This window comes from Oncorhynchus kisutch, unplaced genomic scaffold (genome assembly GCF_002021735.2).
Source record: "Oncorhynchus kisutch isolate 150728-3 unplaced genomic scaffold, Okis_V2 scaffold1498, whole genome shotgun sequence".
In the NCBI taxonomy this organism is placed as follows: domain Eukaryota; kingdom Metazoa; phylum Chordata; class Actinopteri; order Salmoniformes; family Salmonidae; genus Oncorhynchus; species Oncorhynchus kisutch.
Genome location: NW_022263443.1, coordinates 27,216 through 46,355, shown reverse-complemented (window position 1 = coordinate 46,355; position 19,140 = coordinate 27,216). Strand labels below are relative to the sequence as shown.

General features: G+C 43.5%; 1 protein-coding gene across 3 annotated transcripts; it reads right to left on the bottom strand.

Moving 5' to 3' along the window:
- Positions 1–1,529: 1,529 nt before the first annotated feature.
- LOC109876560 (zinc finger protein 239) lies at positions 1,530–18,598 on the bottom strand. 3 transcript variants are annotated; one of them, XM_031818591.1, is made up of 2 exons: positions 17,979–18,598; positions 1,530–2,746 (listed from the first exon to the last, which is right to left on the bottom strand). In XM_031818591.1, exons 1-2 carry the CDS (start codon positions 18,295–18,297, stop codon positions 1,944–1,946), a joined length of 1,122 nt encoding a protein of 373 aa, XP_031674451.1. In that variant the 5' UTR covers positions 18,298–18,598; the 3' UTR covers positions 1,530–1,943. The 3 variants fall into 3 exon arrangements, with proteins under 3 accessions (XP_031674451.1, XP_031674450.1, XP_031674449.1); XM_031818590.1 differs by lacking the exon at positions 17,979–18,598 and adding an exon at positions 5,249–5,816; XM_031818589.1 differs by lacking the exon at positions 1,530–2,746 and adding an exon at positions 10,850–12,260 and having other exon boundaries at positions 17,979–18,579.
- Positions 18,599–19,140: the final 542 nt, after the last annotated feature.

Here is a 19,140-nt window from a genome sequence, read left to right as displayed (position 1 = left end):
CCATCCATCTCCCTCTTGATCACATTCCAGAGGTTTTCAATGGGGTTCAGGTCTGGAGATTGGGCCGGCCATGACAGGGTCTTGATCTGGTGGTCCTCCATCCACACCTTGATTGACCTGGCTTTGTGGCATGGAGTATTGTCCTGCTGGAAAAAACAACCCCTCAGAGTTGGGGAACATTGTCAGAGCAGAAGGAAGCAAGTTTTCTTCCAGGACAACCTTGTATGTGGCATGATTCATGCGTCCTTCACAAATATAAATCTGCTCGATTCCAGCCTTGCAGAAGCACCCCCAACCCCAGATCATCACTGATCCTCCACCAAATTTCACAGTGGGGTGAGACCTGGCGAGGCCTACAAGCCAGTGTCTCGCAACCACTGTGAAATTCTGTGGAGGATCAGTGATGATCTGGGGGATGCTTCTGCAAGGCTATTGAACTTCAGTTCATGAAAAAAAACTAGCGGGGTTACGTGTTATGAAGCTAGCCACAACAGTGGAATTTGCGGTTTGCCTTCAAGATAAAAGTCCCTCGTTGAAAGAAGGTTACAATTGGTGGAATCGTGCCATATTTAGACTAGATAATGTTAAACAAGGTTGGATTGCGGACTAATGAAATGGGGTCGACTCAGTATCCAAATACTTTTTTCTCAGACTCCAACATCCACGTTGCATAGTTTTTCCTCTGGAATAGTGTTCAATACCCATAGGTTGACAATAAATGTGGCTCAATTCACAGTGGTTTGGGTCCCGCAATAGGAGCTACGACACTAATGTTCTCTGGGTGTCACTGAGTAGACTGATACCCCATGTCATTGAGCCACACTCCATAGGTACGGCTGTACAGTGAAATAAGTATGTCCCCTAATGCAATTCTAAAGTCTAATACATCCAGTGTGATTAAAACAGATTTTTGTCATATTAACAAATTGTCTTTTGTTGACTTTATATAACATTCTAACCTCTTTAGCATGATCTATTCAATTACGGCACAATTCCACTATTTGTATTCATTTTCATCACTGTTAATTACATACTTTTATTTTGAAGGCTAACCACAAAGTCCACTATTTAGCTAATCCTTATTGTGGCTCGCTTCACATAGATGGGTCCGAACACCATTAATCAAATAAAAACGGTCTTATAAATGAGGGTTCTTTTTAGATGATGACACCTCGCTATATAGTTAGCTAGCGCTACTGAAACAGATGTCGTTTTGCTATGTTTTTGGGGGAAGAACATTGTTAGCATCCATGAGCTAGCTAGCTTTTTTTAATGACCTGCACTGTAGGTGCGCGAGACAACTTTACCAGCATCATAGCATATGAAATACGAGTGATCATGTAATCAATGTGTAATAACTACGGGGGGGAAAAAATGTATAAATGCGTTAAATTATTATGTGACGTGCAGTCATATTCAGGTCCTGATTGGTCAACAAGCTTATTTGACACATCAAAGTGTTTTTTTTGACACGCAAAGACCCCAATGGCGTTCCACATCCCCAACACACACAGAAAAACACACAGAGCCAGAGTAAAAAAAAGAAGACTATTTAATCAGAGAGAGAGTGTACATAGAATCTACATAAAAACTGACACACTCCATATTCAATTAATATCTTGTGATTTAAAAACATAAAACATACAAATGTATTTTTGAGTAGGTTTTCTCCAATTTGATTTCATATGGAAAAAAGAGCATAAACAAAACCACAAAGCACCACTTTTCAGTATAAGATGAGAAGTGTGTTACCTCATGAATTGAGGATGAGAAGTGTGTTACCTCAATGTGCGTGTTACCTCATGAATTGTAAGTATGTGAAAAATCACTCTCCACATTGGGAGCATGAGTAAAGCTTCTCCCCTGTGTGTGTAACCTCAGTCTTTCAGGTGCCTGAACTGGGGAAATATCTTTCTACACTGGGAGCATTCGTAACATTTCTCTCATGTGTGGATTCTTTCATGTGATTTCAGTTGCCGTAACCAGGTAAATGTCATTCCACACTGGCAGCAGCGGAAAGGCTTTTCCCCAGTGTGTCTTTGCTCATGATTCTTCAGGAAGCGTAATGAGGTAAAATTCTTTCCACACTGGGAGCAGTGATGTGGCTCTTCTTCTTTGTGTGTCCTCTCGTGTGATTTCAGGTTACCTAACCGGTTAAAACTCTTTCCACACTGGGAACATTGGAAAGGCTTTTCGCCTGTGTGGATTCTCTCATGTATTTTCAGGCTCCCGAACTGGGTAAAACTCTTTCCACACTGGGAACATTGGTAGGGCTTCTCTCCGGTGTGTGTTCTCTCATGCTCTTTCAGTTGCCTTACCCAGCTGAAACGCTTTTCACAATATAAACAGTAGTAAGGCTTTTCCCCTGTATGTACTCTTTTATGGTCCTTCAGGTTACTTAACCGCTTAAAAGTATTACCACATTGAAGGCATTTGTGAGGCTTGTCTCCTGTGTGCATTCTCTCATGTGATTTCAGGCAACTTAACTGTGAACATCTCTTTCCACACTGGGAGCATTGGTAAGGCTTCTCTCCTGTGTGAATTCTAGTATGTATTTTCAGGCTCCCTAACTGGGTAAAACTCTTTCCACACTGGGAACATTGGTAAGGCTTCTCTCCAGTGTGTATTCTTTCATGCACCTTTAGTGTCCGTAACTGGGTAAAAGTCTTTCCACAGTGGGAACAGTGGTGTCGTCTTGCTGGTTCAGACGTCTCTTGCTCTGGATCTTCTGAGTCTGGTGTCTCTCCTACCAAAGACAAACCGTGGGTTTAATTTAACAGGGAGATCAGGGTCGTATTCACTCGTAACTAAAACGAAACGGTGTTCACGAATGAATACGACCCTGAATGAAACCTTCACATGATAAAAACTGTCTTCCTATTAGGTTTAATCCAAATCAAATCCTTCAATAAACCTGAGGCCAAGTTCCATAGGTGTTTTTCTGGTGCTCATTATGAAACAATGAGTCAGTAGCCAACAATCAGACAAAAGAAAGGTGGAGTCAATTAGGCCTATTTCATAGGTTCTTATTGGTCAGCATTTGGCTCCTGTTCTGTCTTTCAATGTCCACAATCATTAATTAAACACAGTCCTCGATTAACACAGTCCTCGTCATATTAGCAGCCCAGGCATCTTTAGATCTCTTTCTAAGTTCCTGACGGAGATGTTTAACAATGGTGTTTTACTGCGAATTGCATTTTGGCAAATGTTTTAAAAGGATGTTTTTGTTGGCTGCTTCAATACAGGAGTTGCATGTTCTGTTAATATTAATGACCATAATCCTAATCTAAATATGATTTCTGTATTGGCCACATTCATAATTAAGTAGGAAATTGCATGCATTTTGGCCCTTACAGAGTAGGAGGGCAAGTCTCAAAGAAGGCTTTTCAGTCAATCATATTTCATGGCTTTTTGAAAGAGCTCTTGGAGCTTGTTTCTCCACTCACAGCTGTCCCCCAGTGTTAGTTATAACATGGTTAGGCATATCGAAGGAAAGGCTTGGCTGAACACAAACCAAAAACATTTAAGTTTGTGATTTTCATTATTACATCACAGAGGAAAACAACCGTTATGGATGTTACAGACGGACAGACATTCCGATCTAAAAATGTCTTGATTCAAATCTATCATAACACATTGGCTTACATTTGGCATATTTTTAAGTAGATGGGCAAAACAAGTGACCTAAGAGACTGAGCGTCGTCGTCAGTGCCAGGCGGGCCTGATCCAGTGTCTCAGAAACGGCCGCCCTCCTGGGCTTTTCACGCCTGACAGTGTCTAGGATTGGAGGTAAAGGAGGATCTGACCCGGTACTAGATGGGTGTACCTAATAAATTGGCCGGTGAGTGTCTCTTAATTGTTCATGTTCTCTCTAAATAAGCTTTGTCGAACAATTAAAAGGTCAAATACACTGCATTTCAAACAGTCATCAATAATCTAATGAATTCAGGGCTTGTGAAATTATACCAAGGATAAATACATTCCTTCCACAACCATAAGTTTAAATAGTTTATTAACCTGCTTTTATGCAATAATCTCAAGAATAAATTGAAGAAGAATAAATACTACAGGACTATTTCACAGATAGTTGATAAACACAATGAGAAATTTATTTTAGCATATATATATATAAATATATGATATTCCTAACAACCACAAGCAATTGTTGATGTCTTGAAAAATGATGTGTGAGAGAACGAGAGAGCGAGAGAATCTTAGCCAGAACACATCATTTTTCAAGATATCAACAAATGCTTATGGATGTTAGGAATATCATAAGGAAAGAAAGGAAAGAAACCAATATAAACCATGTATAAACCTTGATGAAAGTTCTCTATAGAGATAAAGTTTTAATATGATCCGATGTATGCTGCAGGTTTTACAAAAACATTTCCTCTCCGTCACCCCCTCCTCCCTCTCTTTACAAGACGAAAGAACACACAAACAAAACTGTACTGTAAAATGTGGCCTGTACTGCTTCATTAACATCTTAACTAATACTGGAGGAAAGCTGTGAGTGGAAAAAACAAGCTCTCTGAGCCCTTTCTAAAAGCCATGAAATATGATTGGACCGCAACAAGGTAATGGTCAAAATTCAGGCAATTTCCTCCCTAAACGTTTCAAATAAAGCCTGAAATCCTAAATACAGACGTTAAAAGGGCTGATTTGTGATTTTGCCACTGGGGCTCTTCAGCTACTCCCCCAGAGCCAGAGGAACTTGTGGATACCATTTGTATGTCTCTGTGTCCTGTATGAAGGAATTTAGAGGTAGTTTTGCAAGCCAATTTCTAACTAGCGTTAGCACAATGGCTGGAAGTCTACAGGTATCTGCTAGCATATACCCATAGACTTCCAGTCATTTTGTTAACGCTCGTTAGCAATCTCGCAAAAAAGCGTGTAACATGTAACATCCATAAAGCTTCTATTTGGGTTTTTTTCTCCAACATGCCAATATTTAGAATTCAGATTTCCTGGGTATACACTCAGGGGTACTACAGACAAACACATCAAACGTTTAATTTATATTTTGTATTACATTTCTGTGAGACATTAAAGTTGTGATCTCCGTGCAAATGTAATGTCTATAACGCTGGAATCGCCCATAACTTCAGTAGAATGACCCTTCAAAATGACATCGGTTCAACAGAAAGACATATTCAGGGACATCGGTTCAACAGAAAGAGATATTCAGGGTCATCTGTTAAACAACTGCAGAGTTTGTGCCCCTTTGTTTAAAGACACTACTCACTGGTGTTAATCAGATCTCCATTCTGCTCTTCTTCCTCCTCCAATGTGACAGTGATCTCCCCCTCCTCCTTCACTCCAAAAACGTCTTCCTCTTCTTTCACCGTGACAGTCGTCTCCTCTTTCACTGTACAAACGGCACCCTCTTGTTTAACTTCCTCTCCCTTTTTCACTGAAACGTCTTCCTCTTTCACTGTAATAGCCTCATCCTTTACTTCTTGTTTAACTGTGACAGCCTCTTCTTCCTTCTCATCTTTCACGAGAGCTTCTCTCTCCGTCCAGCAGTCCTCCTCTTCAGCAGAGGGGTGGTAGCTTTTTGAACTCATGGTCGGGGATGTTAGCATTAGCGATTAGCCTAGTGCTACTGCTACCTTAACCAGACAGCTAGCTGACGTACATATGATATTAAAAGGGATAACTAGTAGATACGACAGACGTGTGTTTAAAACAGAGTGGCGAATAAACACCAAAAGCATATAAAGAGCTCAAATGTTCCTGCTACGTCGCCTAGCAAAGCGAGGTCGCAGTTGTGGTTGAACAAACTTCCCGTCCATTAGATTATACGTCACACAGGCAGCATTACCTGAAAGACGCCATTAGCCATCTGCTGACTAGAGTATGTAACGCAGTTTAGGAAATTAATATGTATTTGATTTATTTTCATTTATTTCGTAAAAGAATAATTAAGAATAGTTAAATGAAAACGTACAAACAGAAGCATGTGTTAATCGGTGCTGGTCTTGAGTGACGGCTCCCGAGTGGTACAGCGATCTAAGGCACTCACTCTAGACCAGAACCGATATCACAATAAGCAGAGATGTCTATACTGCTCCTACATGGTGTAACAATACATCATGTAGATGTATATAATGAACAGACTAGGTCTATACCCCAAATCAAATCAAATCACATTTTATTTGTCACATACACATGGTTAGCAGATGTTAATGCGAGCGTAGCGAAATGCTTGTGCTTCTAGTTCCGACAATGCAGTAATAACCAACGAGTAATCTAGCTAACAATTCCAAAACTACTACCTTATACACATAAGTGTAAAGGGATAAAGAATATGTACATAAAGATATATGAATGAGTGATGGTACAGAGCGGCATAGGCAAGATGCAGTAGATGGTCTCGAGTACAGTATATACATATGAGATGAGTATGTAAACAAAGTGGCATAGTTTAAAGTGGCTAGTGATACATGTATTACATAAAGATGCAGAAGATGATATAGAGTACAGTATATACGTATACATATGAGATAAATAATGTAGGGTATGTAAACATCATATTAAGTAGCATTGTTTAAAGTGGCTAGTGATATATTTTACATCAATTCCCATTATTAAAGTGGCTGGAGTTGAGTCAGTGTGTTGGCAGCAGCCACTCAATGTTAGTGGTGGCTGTTTAATTAACAGTCTGATGGCCTTGAGATAGAAGCTGTTTTTCAGTCTCTCGGTCCCAGCTTTGATGCACCTGTACTGATCTCGCCTTCTGGACGATAGCGGGGTGAACAGGCAGTGGCTCGGGTGGTTGTTGTCCTTGATGATCTTTATGGCCTTCCTGTGACATCGGGTGGTGTAGGTGTCCTGGAGGGCAGGTAGTTTGCCCCCGGTGATGCGTTGTGCAGACCTCACTACCCTCTGGAGAGCCTTACGGTTGTGGGTGGAGCAGTTGCCGTACCAGGCGGTGATACAGCCCGACAGGATGCTCTCGATTGTGTATCTGTAGAAGTTTGTGAGTGCTTTTGGTGACAAGCCGAATTTCTTCAGCCTCCTGAGGTTGAAGAGGCGCTGCTGCGCCTTCTTCACGATGCTGTCTGTGTGGGTGTCCACAATCATCGTCCACAATCATCTCCTTAGTTTGTTGACATTGAGTGTGAGGTTATTTTCCTGACACCACACTCCGAGGGCCCTCACCTCCTCCCTGTAGGCCGTCTCGTCGTTGTTGGTAATCAAGCCTACCACTGTTGTGTCGTCCGCAAACTTGATGATTGAGTTGGAGGCGTGCGTGGCCACGCAGTCGTGGGTGAACAGGGAGTACAGGAGAGGGCTCTGAACGCACCCTTGTGGGGCCCCAGTGTTGAGGATCAGCGGGGTGGAGATGTTGATACCTACCCTCATCCCCTGGGGGCGGCCCGTCAGGAAGTCCAGTACCCAGTTGCACAGGGCGGGGTCGAGACCCAGGGTGATGACGAGTTTGGAGGGTACTATGGTGTTAAACGCTGAGTTGTAGTCGATGAACAGCATTCTCACATAGGTATTCAAATCACATCAAATCAAATTTATTTATATAGCCCTTCGTACATCAGCTGATATCTCAAAGTGCTGTACAGAAACCCAGCCTAAAACCCCAAACAGCAAGCAATGCAGGTGTAGAAGCACCATCTTGTACAGATGGGTTAGGGCAGTGTGCAGTGTGGTTGAGATTGCATTGTCTGTGGACCTATTTGGGCGGTAAGCAAATTGGAGTGGGTCTAGGGTGTCAGGTAGGGTGGAGGTGATATGCTCCTTGACTAGTCTCTCAAAGCACTTCATGATGACGGAAGTGAGTGCTACGGGGCGGAAGTCGTTTAGCTCAGTTACCTTAGCTTTCTTGGGAACAGGAACAGTGGTGGCCCTCTTGAAGCATGTGGGAACAGCAGACTGGGATAGGGATTGATTGAATATGTCCGTAAACACACCAGCCAGCTGGTTTGTGCATGCTCTGAGGGCGCGGCTGGGGATGCCATCTGGGCCTGCAGCCTTGCGAGTGGCACTGTATTGTCCTCAAAGCGGGCAAAAAAGTTATTTAGTCTGCCTGGGAGCAAGACATCCTGGTCCGTGACGGGGCTGGTTTTCTTTTTGTAATCCGTGATTGACTGTAGACCCTGCCACATACCTCTTGTGTCTGAGCCGTTGAATTGCGATTCTACTTTGTCTCTATACTGACGCTTAGCTTGTTTGATTGCCTTGCGGAGGGACTAGCTACACTGTTTGTATTCGGTCATGTTTCCGGTCACCTTGCCCTGATTAAAAGCAGTGGTTCGCGCTTTCAGTTTCACGCGAATGCTGCCATCAATCCACGGTTTCTGGTTTGGGAATGTTTTAATCGTTGCTATGGGAACGATATCTTCAACGCACGTTCTAATGAACTCGCTCACCGAATCTGAGTATTCGTCAATGTTGTTATCTGACGCAATACGAAACATCTCCCAGTCCACGTGATGGAAGCAGTCTTGGAGCGTGGAATCAGATTGGTCGGACCAGCGTTGAACAGACCTCAGCGTGGGAGCTTCTTGTTTTAGCTTTTGTCTGTAGGCAGGGAGCAACAAAATCGTGGTCAGCTTTTCCGAAAGGAGGGCGGGGCAGGGCCTTATATGCGTCGCGGAAGTTAGAATAACAATGATCCAGGGTTTTACCAGCCCTGGTTGCGCAATCGATATGCTGATACAATTTAGGGAGTCTTGTTTTCAGATTAGCCTTGTTAAAATCCCCAGCTACAATGAATGCAGCCTCGGGATATGCGGATTCCAGTTTGCAAAGAGTCAAATAAAGTTCGTTCAGCGCCATCGATGAGTCTGCTTGGGGGGGAATATATACACGGCTGTGATTATAATCGAAGAGAATTCCCTTGGTAGATAAAGCGGTCGACATTTGATTGTGAGGAATTCTAAATCAGGTGAACAGAAGGACTTGAGTTCCTGTATGTTGTTGTGACCACACCACGTCTCGTTAACCATAAAGCATACGCCCCCGCCCCTCTTCTTACCAGAAAGATGTTTGTTTCTGTCGGCGCGATGCGTGGAGAAACCAGCTGGCTGCACCGACTCCGATAGCGTCTCTCCAGTGAGCCATGTTTCCGTGAAGCAAAGAACGTTACAGTCCCTGATGTCCCTCTGGAATGCTACCCTTGCTCGGATTTCATCAACCTTGTTGTCAAGAGACTGGACATTTGCGAGTAGAATGCTAGGGAGTGGCGCGCGATGTGCCTGTCTCCGGAGCCTGACCAGAAGACCGCTCCGTTTGCCTCTTTTACGATGTCATTGTTTTGGGTCGCAGGCTGGGATCCATTCCGTTGTCCTGGGTGGAAGGCAGGACACAGGATCCGCTCCGGGAAAGTCATATTCTTGGTCGTACTGATGGTGAGTTGACGCTGCTCTTATATTCAGTAGTTCTTCTCGACTGTATGTAATGAAACCTAAGATGACCTGGGGTACCAATGTAAGAAATAACACGTAAAAAAACAAAAAACTGCAGAGTTTCCTAGGAACGCAAAGCGAGGCGGCCATCTCTGTCGGCGCCACCACTGCTCCTACATGGTGTAACAATACATCATGTAGATGTTCAGTGCATTCGGAAAGTATTCAGACTCCTTGACTTTTTCCACATTTTGTTACATTATAGCCGTATTCTAAAATGGATCAAATATTTATTTCCCCTCATCAATCTACACACAATACCCCATAATGACATCACAATACCCCATAATGACATCACAATACCCCATAATGACAAAGCGAAAACAGGTTTTTAGAAATGTTTGATGACAGATTTGCACCCTCTTGGCATTCTCTCAACCAGCTTCATATCATGTACTTAAACCTACCCCTAAACCCTTACGCTAAACCGAGTTCATATCCTGTACCCAGCTCCTAAACCAGGTTCATATACTGTAATCATTCCTACCCCTAAACCGGGTTTATATCCTGTACCCAATCCTACCCCTAAACCAGGTTCATATCCTGTATCCAACCCCTAAACCAGGTTCAAATCCTGTATCCAACCCTACCCTAAACCAGGTTCATATCCTGTACCCAACCCTACCCTAAACCAGGTTCATATCCTGTACCCAGCTCCTAAACCAGGTTCATATCCTGTAATCATTCCTACCCCTAAACCGAGTTTATATCCTGTATCCAACCCTACCCCTAAACCAGGTTCATATCCTGTATCCAACCCCTAAACCAGGTTCATATCCTGTACCCAATCCTACCCCTAAACCAGGTTCATATCCTGTATCCAACCCTGCCCCCTAAACCAGGTTCATATCCTGTATCCAACCCTACCCCAGGTTCCTATCCTGTATCCAATCCTCCCCTAAACCAGGTTCATATCCTGTATCCAACCCTGCCCCTAAACCAGGTTCATATCCTGTACCCAACCCCTAAACCAGGTTCATATCCTGTACCCAACCCCTAAACCAGGTTCATAGACAACAAGAAACCATGAACTACAATGCCCCTCACCCTTGTCCAACCACAAACATGATCTGGAAACCCAAAAGACGGAACAAAGTCCTGAGCTGTCCCAAAGTTCATTGTCTCTCAGGAAAATGGATTATTAAAAAATAAACACAAAGACTGAATGGGGGCTTTATTGCCACATTCTCTAAGATACATATCCATCACATATGTAAACAGTAGATCACCCTTAACAACATATAGCTTTACCTAGCAGGGTCTTGTAGCTGACTTGGAGCCAGTGGGCTTCACAACATATAGCTTTACCTAGCAGGGTCTTGTAGATGACCTGGAGCCAGTGGGCTTCACAAAATATAGCACTTGATTAACAACATATAACACTCGATTTAAAAACCCCACAAAAAACAGAGTCAGAGTTTAAAAAAAAAGAGACTATTTAATCACAGTGTGTATGTGTACATAATCTACATAAAACCTGCCACACTCCATATTCAATTCATGTTTTGGGATAAAAAAAAACAACAACATATTAATGTATTTTTAGTAGGTATTCTCCAATTTGATTTCATATGGAAATAAGAGCATAAACAAAATGACAAACCACCAATTTTCAGTAAAAGATGAGAACAAGTGTGGGAGCAATGTGTCTGTTACGTCATGAATTGTAATTATGTGTGAAATATCGCTCTCCACACTGGGAGCATGGGTAAGGCTTCTCCGCTGAGAGGGTAACCTCGGTCTTTCAGGTGCCTAAACTGGGTAAATATCTTTCTACACTTGAGAGCATTCATAACATTTCTCTCTCGTGTGGATTCTTTCATGTGATTTCAGTTGCCTTAACCAGGTAAATGTCATTCCACACTGGGAGCAGCGGAAAGGCTTTGCTCATGAATCTTCAGGAAGCCTGATGAGGTTAAACTATTTCCACATAGATCAGTGATGTGGCTTCTCTCCTGTGTGTCCACTCATGTGATTTCAGGTTACTTAAGCGGTTAAAACGCCTTCCACACTGGGAGCATTGGTAGGGCTTCTCTCCGGTGTGTGTTCTCTCATGCTCTTTTTGTTGCCTTAACGTGCTGAAACTCTTTTCACAATGGAAACAGTGGTAAGGCTTTTCCCCTGTGTGCACTCTTTCATGTTCCTTCAGGTTACTTAGCCGCTTAAAAGTACTACCACATAGAGGGCATTTGTGAGGCTTATCTCCGGTGTGTATTATCTCATGTGATTTCAGGCAACTTAACCGTTTACATCTCTTTCCACACTGGGAGCATTGGTAAGGCTTTTCTCCTGTGTGTATTCTATTATGTATTTTCAGGCTCCCTAGCTGGGTAAAACTCTTTCCACACTGGGAACATTGGTAGGGCTTCTCTCCGGTGTGCGTTCTCTCATGCGCTTTCAGTTGCCTTGACCAGCTAAAACGCTCTTCACAATGGATACAGTGGTAAGGCTTTTCTCCTGTGTGTACTCTTTTATGGTCCTTCAGGTTACTTAACCGCTTAAAAGTATTACCACATTGAGGGCATTTGTGAGGCTTATCTCCTGTGTGTATTATCTCATGTGATTTCAGGCAACTTAACTGTGAAAATCTCTTTCCACACTGGGAGCATTGGTAAGGCTTCTCTCCTGTGTGTATTCTATTATGTATTTTCAGGCTCTCTAACAGGGCAAAACTCTTTCCACATTGGGAACATTGATAGGGCCTCTCTCCAGTGTGTATTCTTCCATGCACCTTCAGTGTCCGTAATTGGGTAAAACTTTTTCCACACTGGGAGCAGTGGTGTCGTCTTGCTGGTTCAGACGTCTCTGGTTCCTCTGAGTCTGGTCTCTCTCCTGGCAAAGACAGAGTGTTTATTTTAACAGAGAAATCAAGGTTGTATTCACTAGAAACTAAACACAAGCAAACAGGCCGAAATGGGGAGGGACGACTAGCGGAACTTGTCCAATAAGAAATGCTTGTTTCTGCTTTCCATTGCAAAACATTTTGCTACGGTGTGCACAAATGAATACAGCCCTGAATGAAACCGCCACATGATAAAACTGTATTCCTGTGAGGTTGAATATCAGATCCCTCAATAACCTGAGGCCAAGTTAATCACTAAGACAAAGACAAGCAGTACAACAGCTGGAAACAAAGTGTCATCTAGAAAAGTAAGCCCCTCCCTCCCCTCACACTCTCTCTAGCTTTAAAAGGAGGACTGAACGCAGCAATTCCACATGTGTTTTCTGGTGCTCATTATGAAACATGTGATTTGGTTCTTGGGGATGTGGTTGGGGGTGTGGTTTCAATGTAGGAGTATTATGTTGAAAATCATACCCTGGCAGTTACAGTTACTGTTACTCCAAATTCACCATAGCAACAAGATAGCCACTACCACTTCCTTAAAATAGGCTAGTCAGAATGAATCTAAGCTAGATCGAGAAATCTGTCATTCATTTGTACGTTTTTGCTAAGGTCTTCGTCACGTAATTTTACATCCAGCTAAGGTGTTTGGTGTAGTATTTCTCATGTTAAAAAATGTGCATGGAAAACTAGTCAGTGCAGTGCATACAGTAAGTATCGACGGACCGATTTCTGAGAACATGTTTATAACATCACCAGCAAGCTGTCAAACTACTGTTAATAAAGCACAAGCTGCTACACGCTGTTTATCAGTGCCTTGCTAGCTAGCTAAATTCCCTGTTTATCAGTGCCTTGCTAGCTAGCTAAATTCCCTGTTTATCAGTGCCTTGCTAGCTAGCTAAATTCCAATGTTATTTGTAAATGAAGCTAGAAAATAGGTAGACACATTGAGCAGCCATGATACAAATCAGCTTATCAAGTCACTGGCTTCAGACACATTTAGTTATTTACAACTTTCTTACTGTATCTACAACCAGAGTGAGAGACTGTCTGGCAGTGTTTCATTACGAACAATTTTACAAAACAGGCAGCCGGACACAAAATGGTCACGAATGGGTTTAGAATGTTTAGAATTCTGGAATATTGACAAGTGGCAGTTGGGATACAAGTGCGCGTCGTCTCAATACTTGTTTTGCTCAAAAGAGTCGCAGACTCCAGGCAATATTTTTTTTTTAAACATAATTCATAAAAAGCATTATTTTGCTAATGGAAATACCAGTCAATATTAATGCATTCAACCTGTCAGTCTATGGGTAAATTTGCATAATTTAGCGGAACGAAATTGCAGCGTGTGTGTATTTTCTTTAGTCGTCAAGTATCTTATCACACGCGCACAGCATACAGAGCCTATGAACAGAATATCACCTGTCAGACAGAGAGCATAAAGAGCCTATGAACAGAATATCACCTGTCAGACAGAGAGCATAAAGAGCCTATGAACAGAATATCACCTGTCAGACAGAGAGCATAAAGAGCCTATGAACAGAATATCACCTGTCAGACAGAGAGCATACAGAGCCTATGAACAGAATATCACCTGTCAGACAGAGAGCATACAGAGCCTGTCAGACAGAGAGCATACAGAGCCTGTCAGACAGAGAGCATACAGAGCCTGTCAGACAGAGAGCATACAGAGCCTGTCAGACAGAGAGCATATAGAGCCTGTCAGACAGAGAGCATACAGAGCCTATGAACAGAATATCACCTGTCAGACAGAGAGCATACAGAGCCTATGCACAGAATATCACCTGTCAGACAGAGAGCATACAGAGCCTATGAACAGAATATCACCTGTCAGACAGAGAGCATACAGAGCCTATGAACAGAATATCACCTGTCAGACAGAGAGCATACAGAGCCTATGAACAGAATATCACCTGTCAGACAGAGAGCATACAGAGCCTATGAACAGAATATCACCTGTCAGACAGAGAGCATACAGAGCCTGTCAGACAGAGAGCATACAGAGCCTGTCAGACAGAGAGCATACAGAGCCTATGAACAGAATATCACCTGTCAGACAGAGAGCATACAGAGCCTGTCAGACAGAGAGCATACAGAGCCTGTCAGACAGAGAGCATACAGAGCCTGTCAGACAGAGAGCATACAGAGCCTGTCAGACAGAGAGCATACAGAGCCTATGAACGGAATATCACCTGTCAGACAGAGAGCATACAGAGCCTATGAACGGAATATCACCTGTCAGACAGAGAGCATACAGAGCCTATGGACGGAATATCACCTGTCAGACAGAGAGCATACAGAGCCTATGGACGGAATATCACCTGTCAGACAGAGAGCATACAGAGCCTATGAACGGAGTATCACCTGTCAGACAGAGAGCCTATGGACGGAATATCACCTGTCAGACAGAGCATACAGAGCCTATGGACGGAATATCACCTGTCAGACAGAGAGCCTATGAACGGAGTATCACCTGTCAGACAGAGAGCATACAGAGCCTATGAACGGAATATCACCTGTCAGACAGAGAGCATACAGAGCCTATGGACGGAATATCACCTGTCAGACAGAGAGCATACAGAGCCTATGAACGGAATATCACCTGTCAGACAGAGAGCATACAGAGCCTATGGACGGAATATCACCTGTCAGACAGAGAGCATACAGAGCCTATGAACGGAGTATCACCTGTCAGACAGAGAGCCTATGGACGGAATGTCACCCGTCAGACAGAGAGCATACAGAGCCTATGGACGGAATATCACCTGTCAGACAGAGAGCATACAGAGCCTATGAACGGAATATCACCTGTCAGACAGAGAGCCTATGGACGGAATATCACCTGTCAGACAGAGAGCATACAGAGCCTATGAACGGAATATCACCTGTCAGACAGAGAGCATACAGAGCCTATGAACGGAATATCACCTGTCAGACAGAGAGCATACAGAGCCTATGAACGGAACCAGAGCTGTTGCTGAGAGCCTGCTTCTGCTCTTTAACCAGCTTGTTGCTGCTGGAGTGAACCATCTGCTTTAATAAACCCAGACACTGCGAACAATTCTAAATGCAATCACATGTAAAAAAATTAATAATAATAATAATAATTAAAAAGATCTATAATTTGTATTTCTCAACTGGTAATTGAAGCGCACCTCCCATTCGCCATTTAAGTGCATAGTCAACGGTAGGCAGACTTGCAATGTGAGCTGAAGGCAGTATGCATTTTGAAAACATATACCTAATTGTCACGTTGTCTGGCACCACATTTTCCTAACTGAAACAATGCCACGTTCACAATTATCCTTAAGGTATATATATATATATTGGAATTCAGGGTTAATTTTAAACGTTTAAAATCAGAGATTACATGCATTTTGGCCCTTACAGAGTAGGAGGGCAAGTCTCAAAGAAGGCTTTTCAGTCAATCATATTTCATGGCTTTTTGAAAGAGCTCTTGGAGCTTGTTTCTCCACTCACAGCTGTCCCCCAGTGTTAGTTATAACATGGATAGGCATATCGAAGGAAAGGCTTGGCTGAACACAAAAACTATACATTTTTTAAGATTGTGATTTCCATTATTAATTCAGAGAGGAAAACAAGGGTTATGGACGATACAGCCTTCGTTATGGACGGTACACCTGTCATGACGTTGGCGTGGGCGCTACACCCTCCGCTGTGGGCCCTACACCCCTCCGCTGTGGGCGCTACACCCCTCGCTGTGGGCGCTACACCCCTCGCTGTGGGCGCTACACCCCTCGCTGTGGACGCTACACCCTCCGCTGTGGACGCTACACCCTCCGCTGTGGACGCTACACCCTCCGCTGTGGACGCTACACCCTCCGCTGTGGACGCTACACCCTCCGCTGTGGACGCTACACCCTCCGCTGTGGACGCTACACCCTCCGCTGTGGACGCTACACCCTCCGCTGTGGACGCTACACCCTCCGCTGTGGACGCTACACCCTCCGCTGTGGACGCTACACCCTCCGCTGTGGATGCTACACCCTTCGTTGTGGACGTTACAGACAGACGGACATTCAGATCTTAAATATTTCTTGATTAAAATCTATCATAACACATTTGTTTACATCTGGAATGTTAAGTCGTAGTACCTTAGGTTTGCATAATTATAGGTAGGGCTCGGCTATATGGCCTAAAAATCACATTAAAAAAACATTTAACTTATGGGTGTTTTATTATATCCAAACTGGCCAGTTTATTAGGTACACCACCGTGTTCACAAAAATCGCTCCTACAGACAGTGTGGCCGTGGCTTGCTATATAAAGCAGGCAGACAGGCATCGATGAATTCAGTTATTGTTCGATTGAACGTTAGGATGGGAAAACAAGTGATCTAAGAGACTGAGCGTCGTATGGTCGTCGGGGCCGGATGCAGTGACTCAGAAACAGCCTCCTGGGTTTTTCACGCATGACCGTATCTAGGGTTTACAATAGAATGGTGTGACAAACAAAAACAGAATCAGCGGCAGTCTTTTGTGGGCGAAAAGAGCTCATTGATGAGGTCAAAGGGCGGCGGGTAGCCTAGTGGTTAGAGCGTTGGACTAGTAACCCTGGTGTAAGGGGGCGGCGGGTAGCCTAATGGTTAGAGCGTTGGACTAGTAACCCTGGTGTAAGGGGGCGGCAGGTAGCCTAGTGGTTAGAGCGTTGGACTAGTAACCCTGGTGTAAGTGGGTGGCAGGTAGCCTAGTGGTTAGAGCGTTGGACTAGTAACCCAGGTGTAAGTGGGTGGCAGGTAGCCTAGTGGTTAGAGCGTTGGACCAGTAACCCAGGTATAAGTGGGTGGCAGGTAGCCTAGTGGTTAGAGCGTTGGACCAGTAACCCAGGTGTAAGTGGGTGGCAGGTAGCCTAGTGGTTAGAGCGTTGGACAAGTAACCCTGGTTGCAGTGGGCGGCAGGTAGCCTAGTGGTTAGAGCGTTGGACTAGTAACCCTGGTGGCAGTGGGCGGCAGGTAGCCTAGTGGTTAGAGCGTTGGACTAGTAACCCTGGTGGCAGTGGGCGGCAGGTAGCCTAGTGGTTAGAGCGTTGGACTAGTAACCCTGGGTATTCCTGGGTATTTTTTAAATATATTTTTTTACCTTTATTTAACTAGGCAAGTCAGTTAAGAACAAATTCTTATTTTCAATGACGGCCTAGGAACAGTGGGTTAACTGCCTGTTCAGGGGCAGAACGACAGATGTGTACCTTGTCAGCTCGGGGGTTTGAACTTGCAACCTTCCGGCTACTAGTCCAACGCTCTAACCACTAGGCTACCCTGCCACCCCTGGGTATACACTCAGCCCAAGGGGTACTACAGACAAACACATCAAACATTGAATTTATATTTTGTCTGCGCATTCTGTGAGATTAAATTTGCACTCAAAATCACAACTTTAATGTCCAAAACGCTGGAATAACTTCAGTAGAATGACCCTTCAAAATAACATTGGTTCAACAGAAAGACATATTCAGGGACATCGGTTCAACAGAAAGACATATTCAGGGACATCGGTTCAACAGAAAGAGATATTCAGGGACATCGGTTCAACAGAAAGAGATATTCAGGGACATCGGTTCAACAGAAAGAGATATTCAGGGACATCGGTTCAACAGAAAGAGATATTCAGGGACATCGGTTCAACAACTGCAGAGTTTGTGCCCCTTTGTTTAAAGACACTACTCACTGGTGTTAATCAGATCTCCATTCTGCTCTTCTTCCTCCTCCAATGTGACAGTGATCTCCGCATCCTCCTTCACTCCAAGAACGTCTTCCTCTTCTTTCACCGTGACAGTCGTCTCCTCTTTCACTGTAAAAACTGCACCCTCTTGTTTATTAACTTCCTCCTCCTCTTTCACTGAAACGTCTTTCACTGTAACAGCCTCGTCCTTTACTTCTTGTTTAACAGTAACAGCCTCCTCTTCCCTTTCCTCTTTCACGAGAGCGTTTCTCTCCGTCCAGCAGTCCTCCTCTTCAGCAGAGGGGTGGTAGCTTTTTGAAGTCATTGTCGGGGATGTTAGCTAGTTAGCATTAGCGACTAACTTATAGCTATTGCTACCTTAACCAGACAGCTAGCTGACCAACACCAACGTAAATGTGATATTAAAAGGAGTAACTAGTAGATACGACAGACGTGTGTTTAAAACAGTGGCTAATAATAACCAAAAACGTACAAAGAGCTGAAATGTTCCGCTACGTTGGCTAGCAAAGCTACTGAGGTCGCAGTTGTGGGGTTGTTGAAGAAACTTCCCGTCCATTAGATTAGACGTCACACATTGCCTGGAATACGTCATTCGCCTTCTGCTGACCAGAGTGGGTAACGCAGTTTAGGAAAATACGATGCATTTCAGACAAAAGGTTAATTTGTCATTTATTTCATTAAAGAGTTAAATGGTAAATGGAAATGTACAAACAGAAGCATATATTGATAGGTGCATATATCTCTAGTTCCTGGTTCGATCCCGGGCTGTATCACAATCGGCCATGAACAGGAGTCCCATTAGGGGGCACACAATTGGCCCAGGTCAGGGTAGGGTTTGGCTGGGGTAGGCTGTCATTGTAAAACAAGAATTTGTTCTTAACGGACTTGCACAGTCAAATTAAACCATAATAAAACATTTGGAAATCAGTCAAACAAACATATAATATCACAATAAGCAGAGATATCTATACTGCTCTATACTGTGTAACAATACATGATGTATATAATGAACAGACTAGGTCTATACTGCTCTATACTGTGTAACAATACATGATGTATATAATGAACAGACTAGGTCTATACTGCTCTATACTGTGTAACAATACATGATGTATATAATGAACAGACTAGGTCTATACTGCTCCTA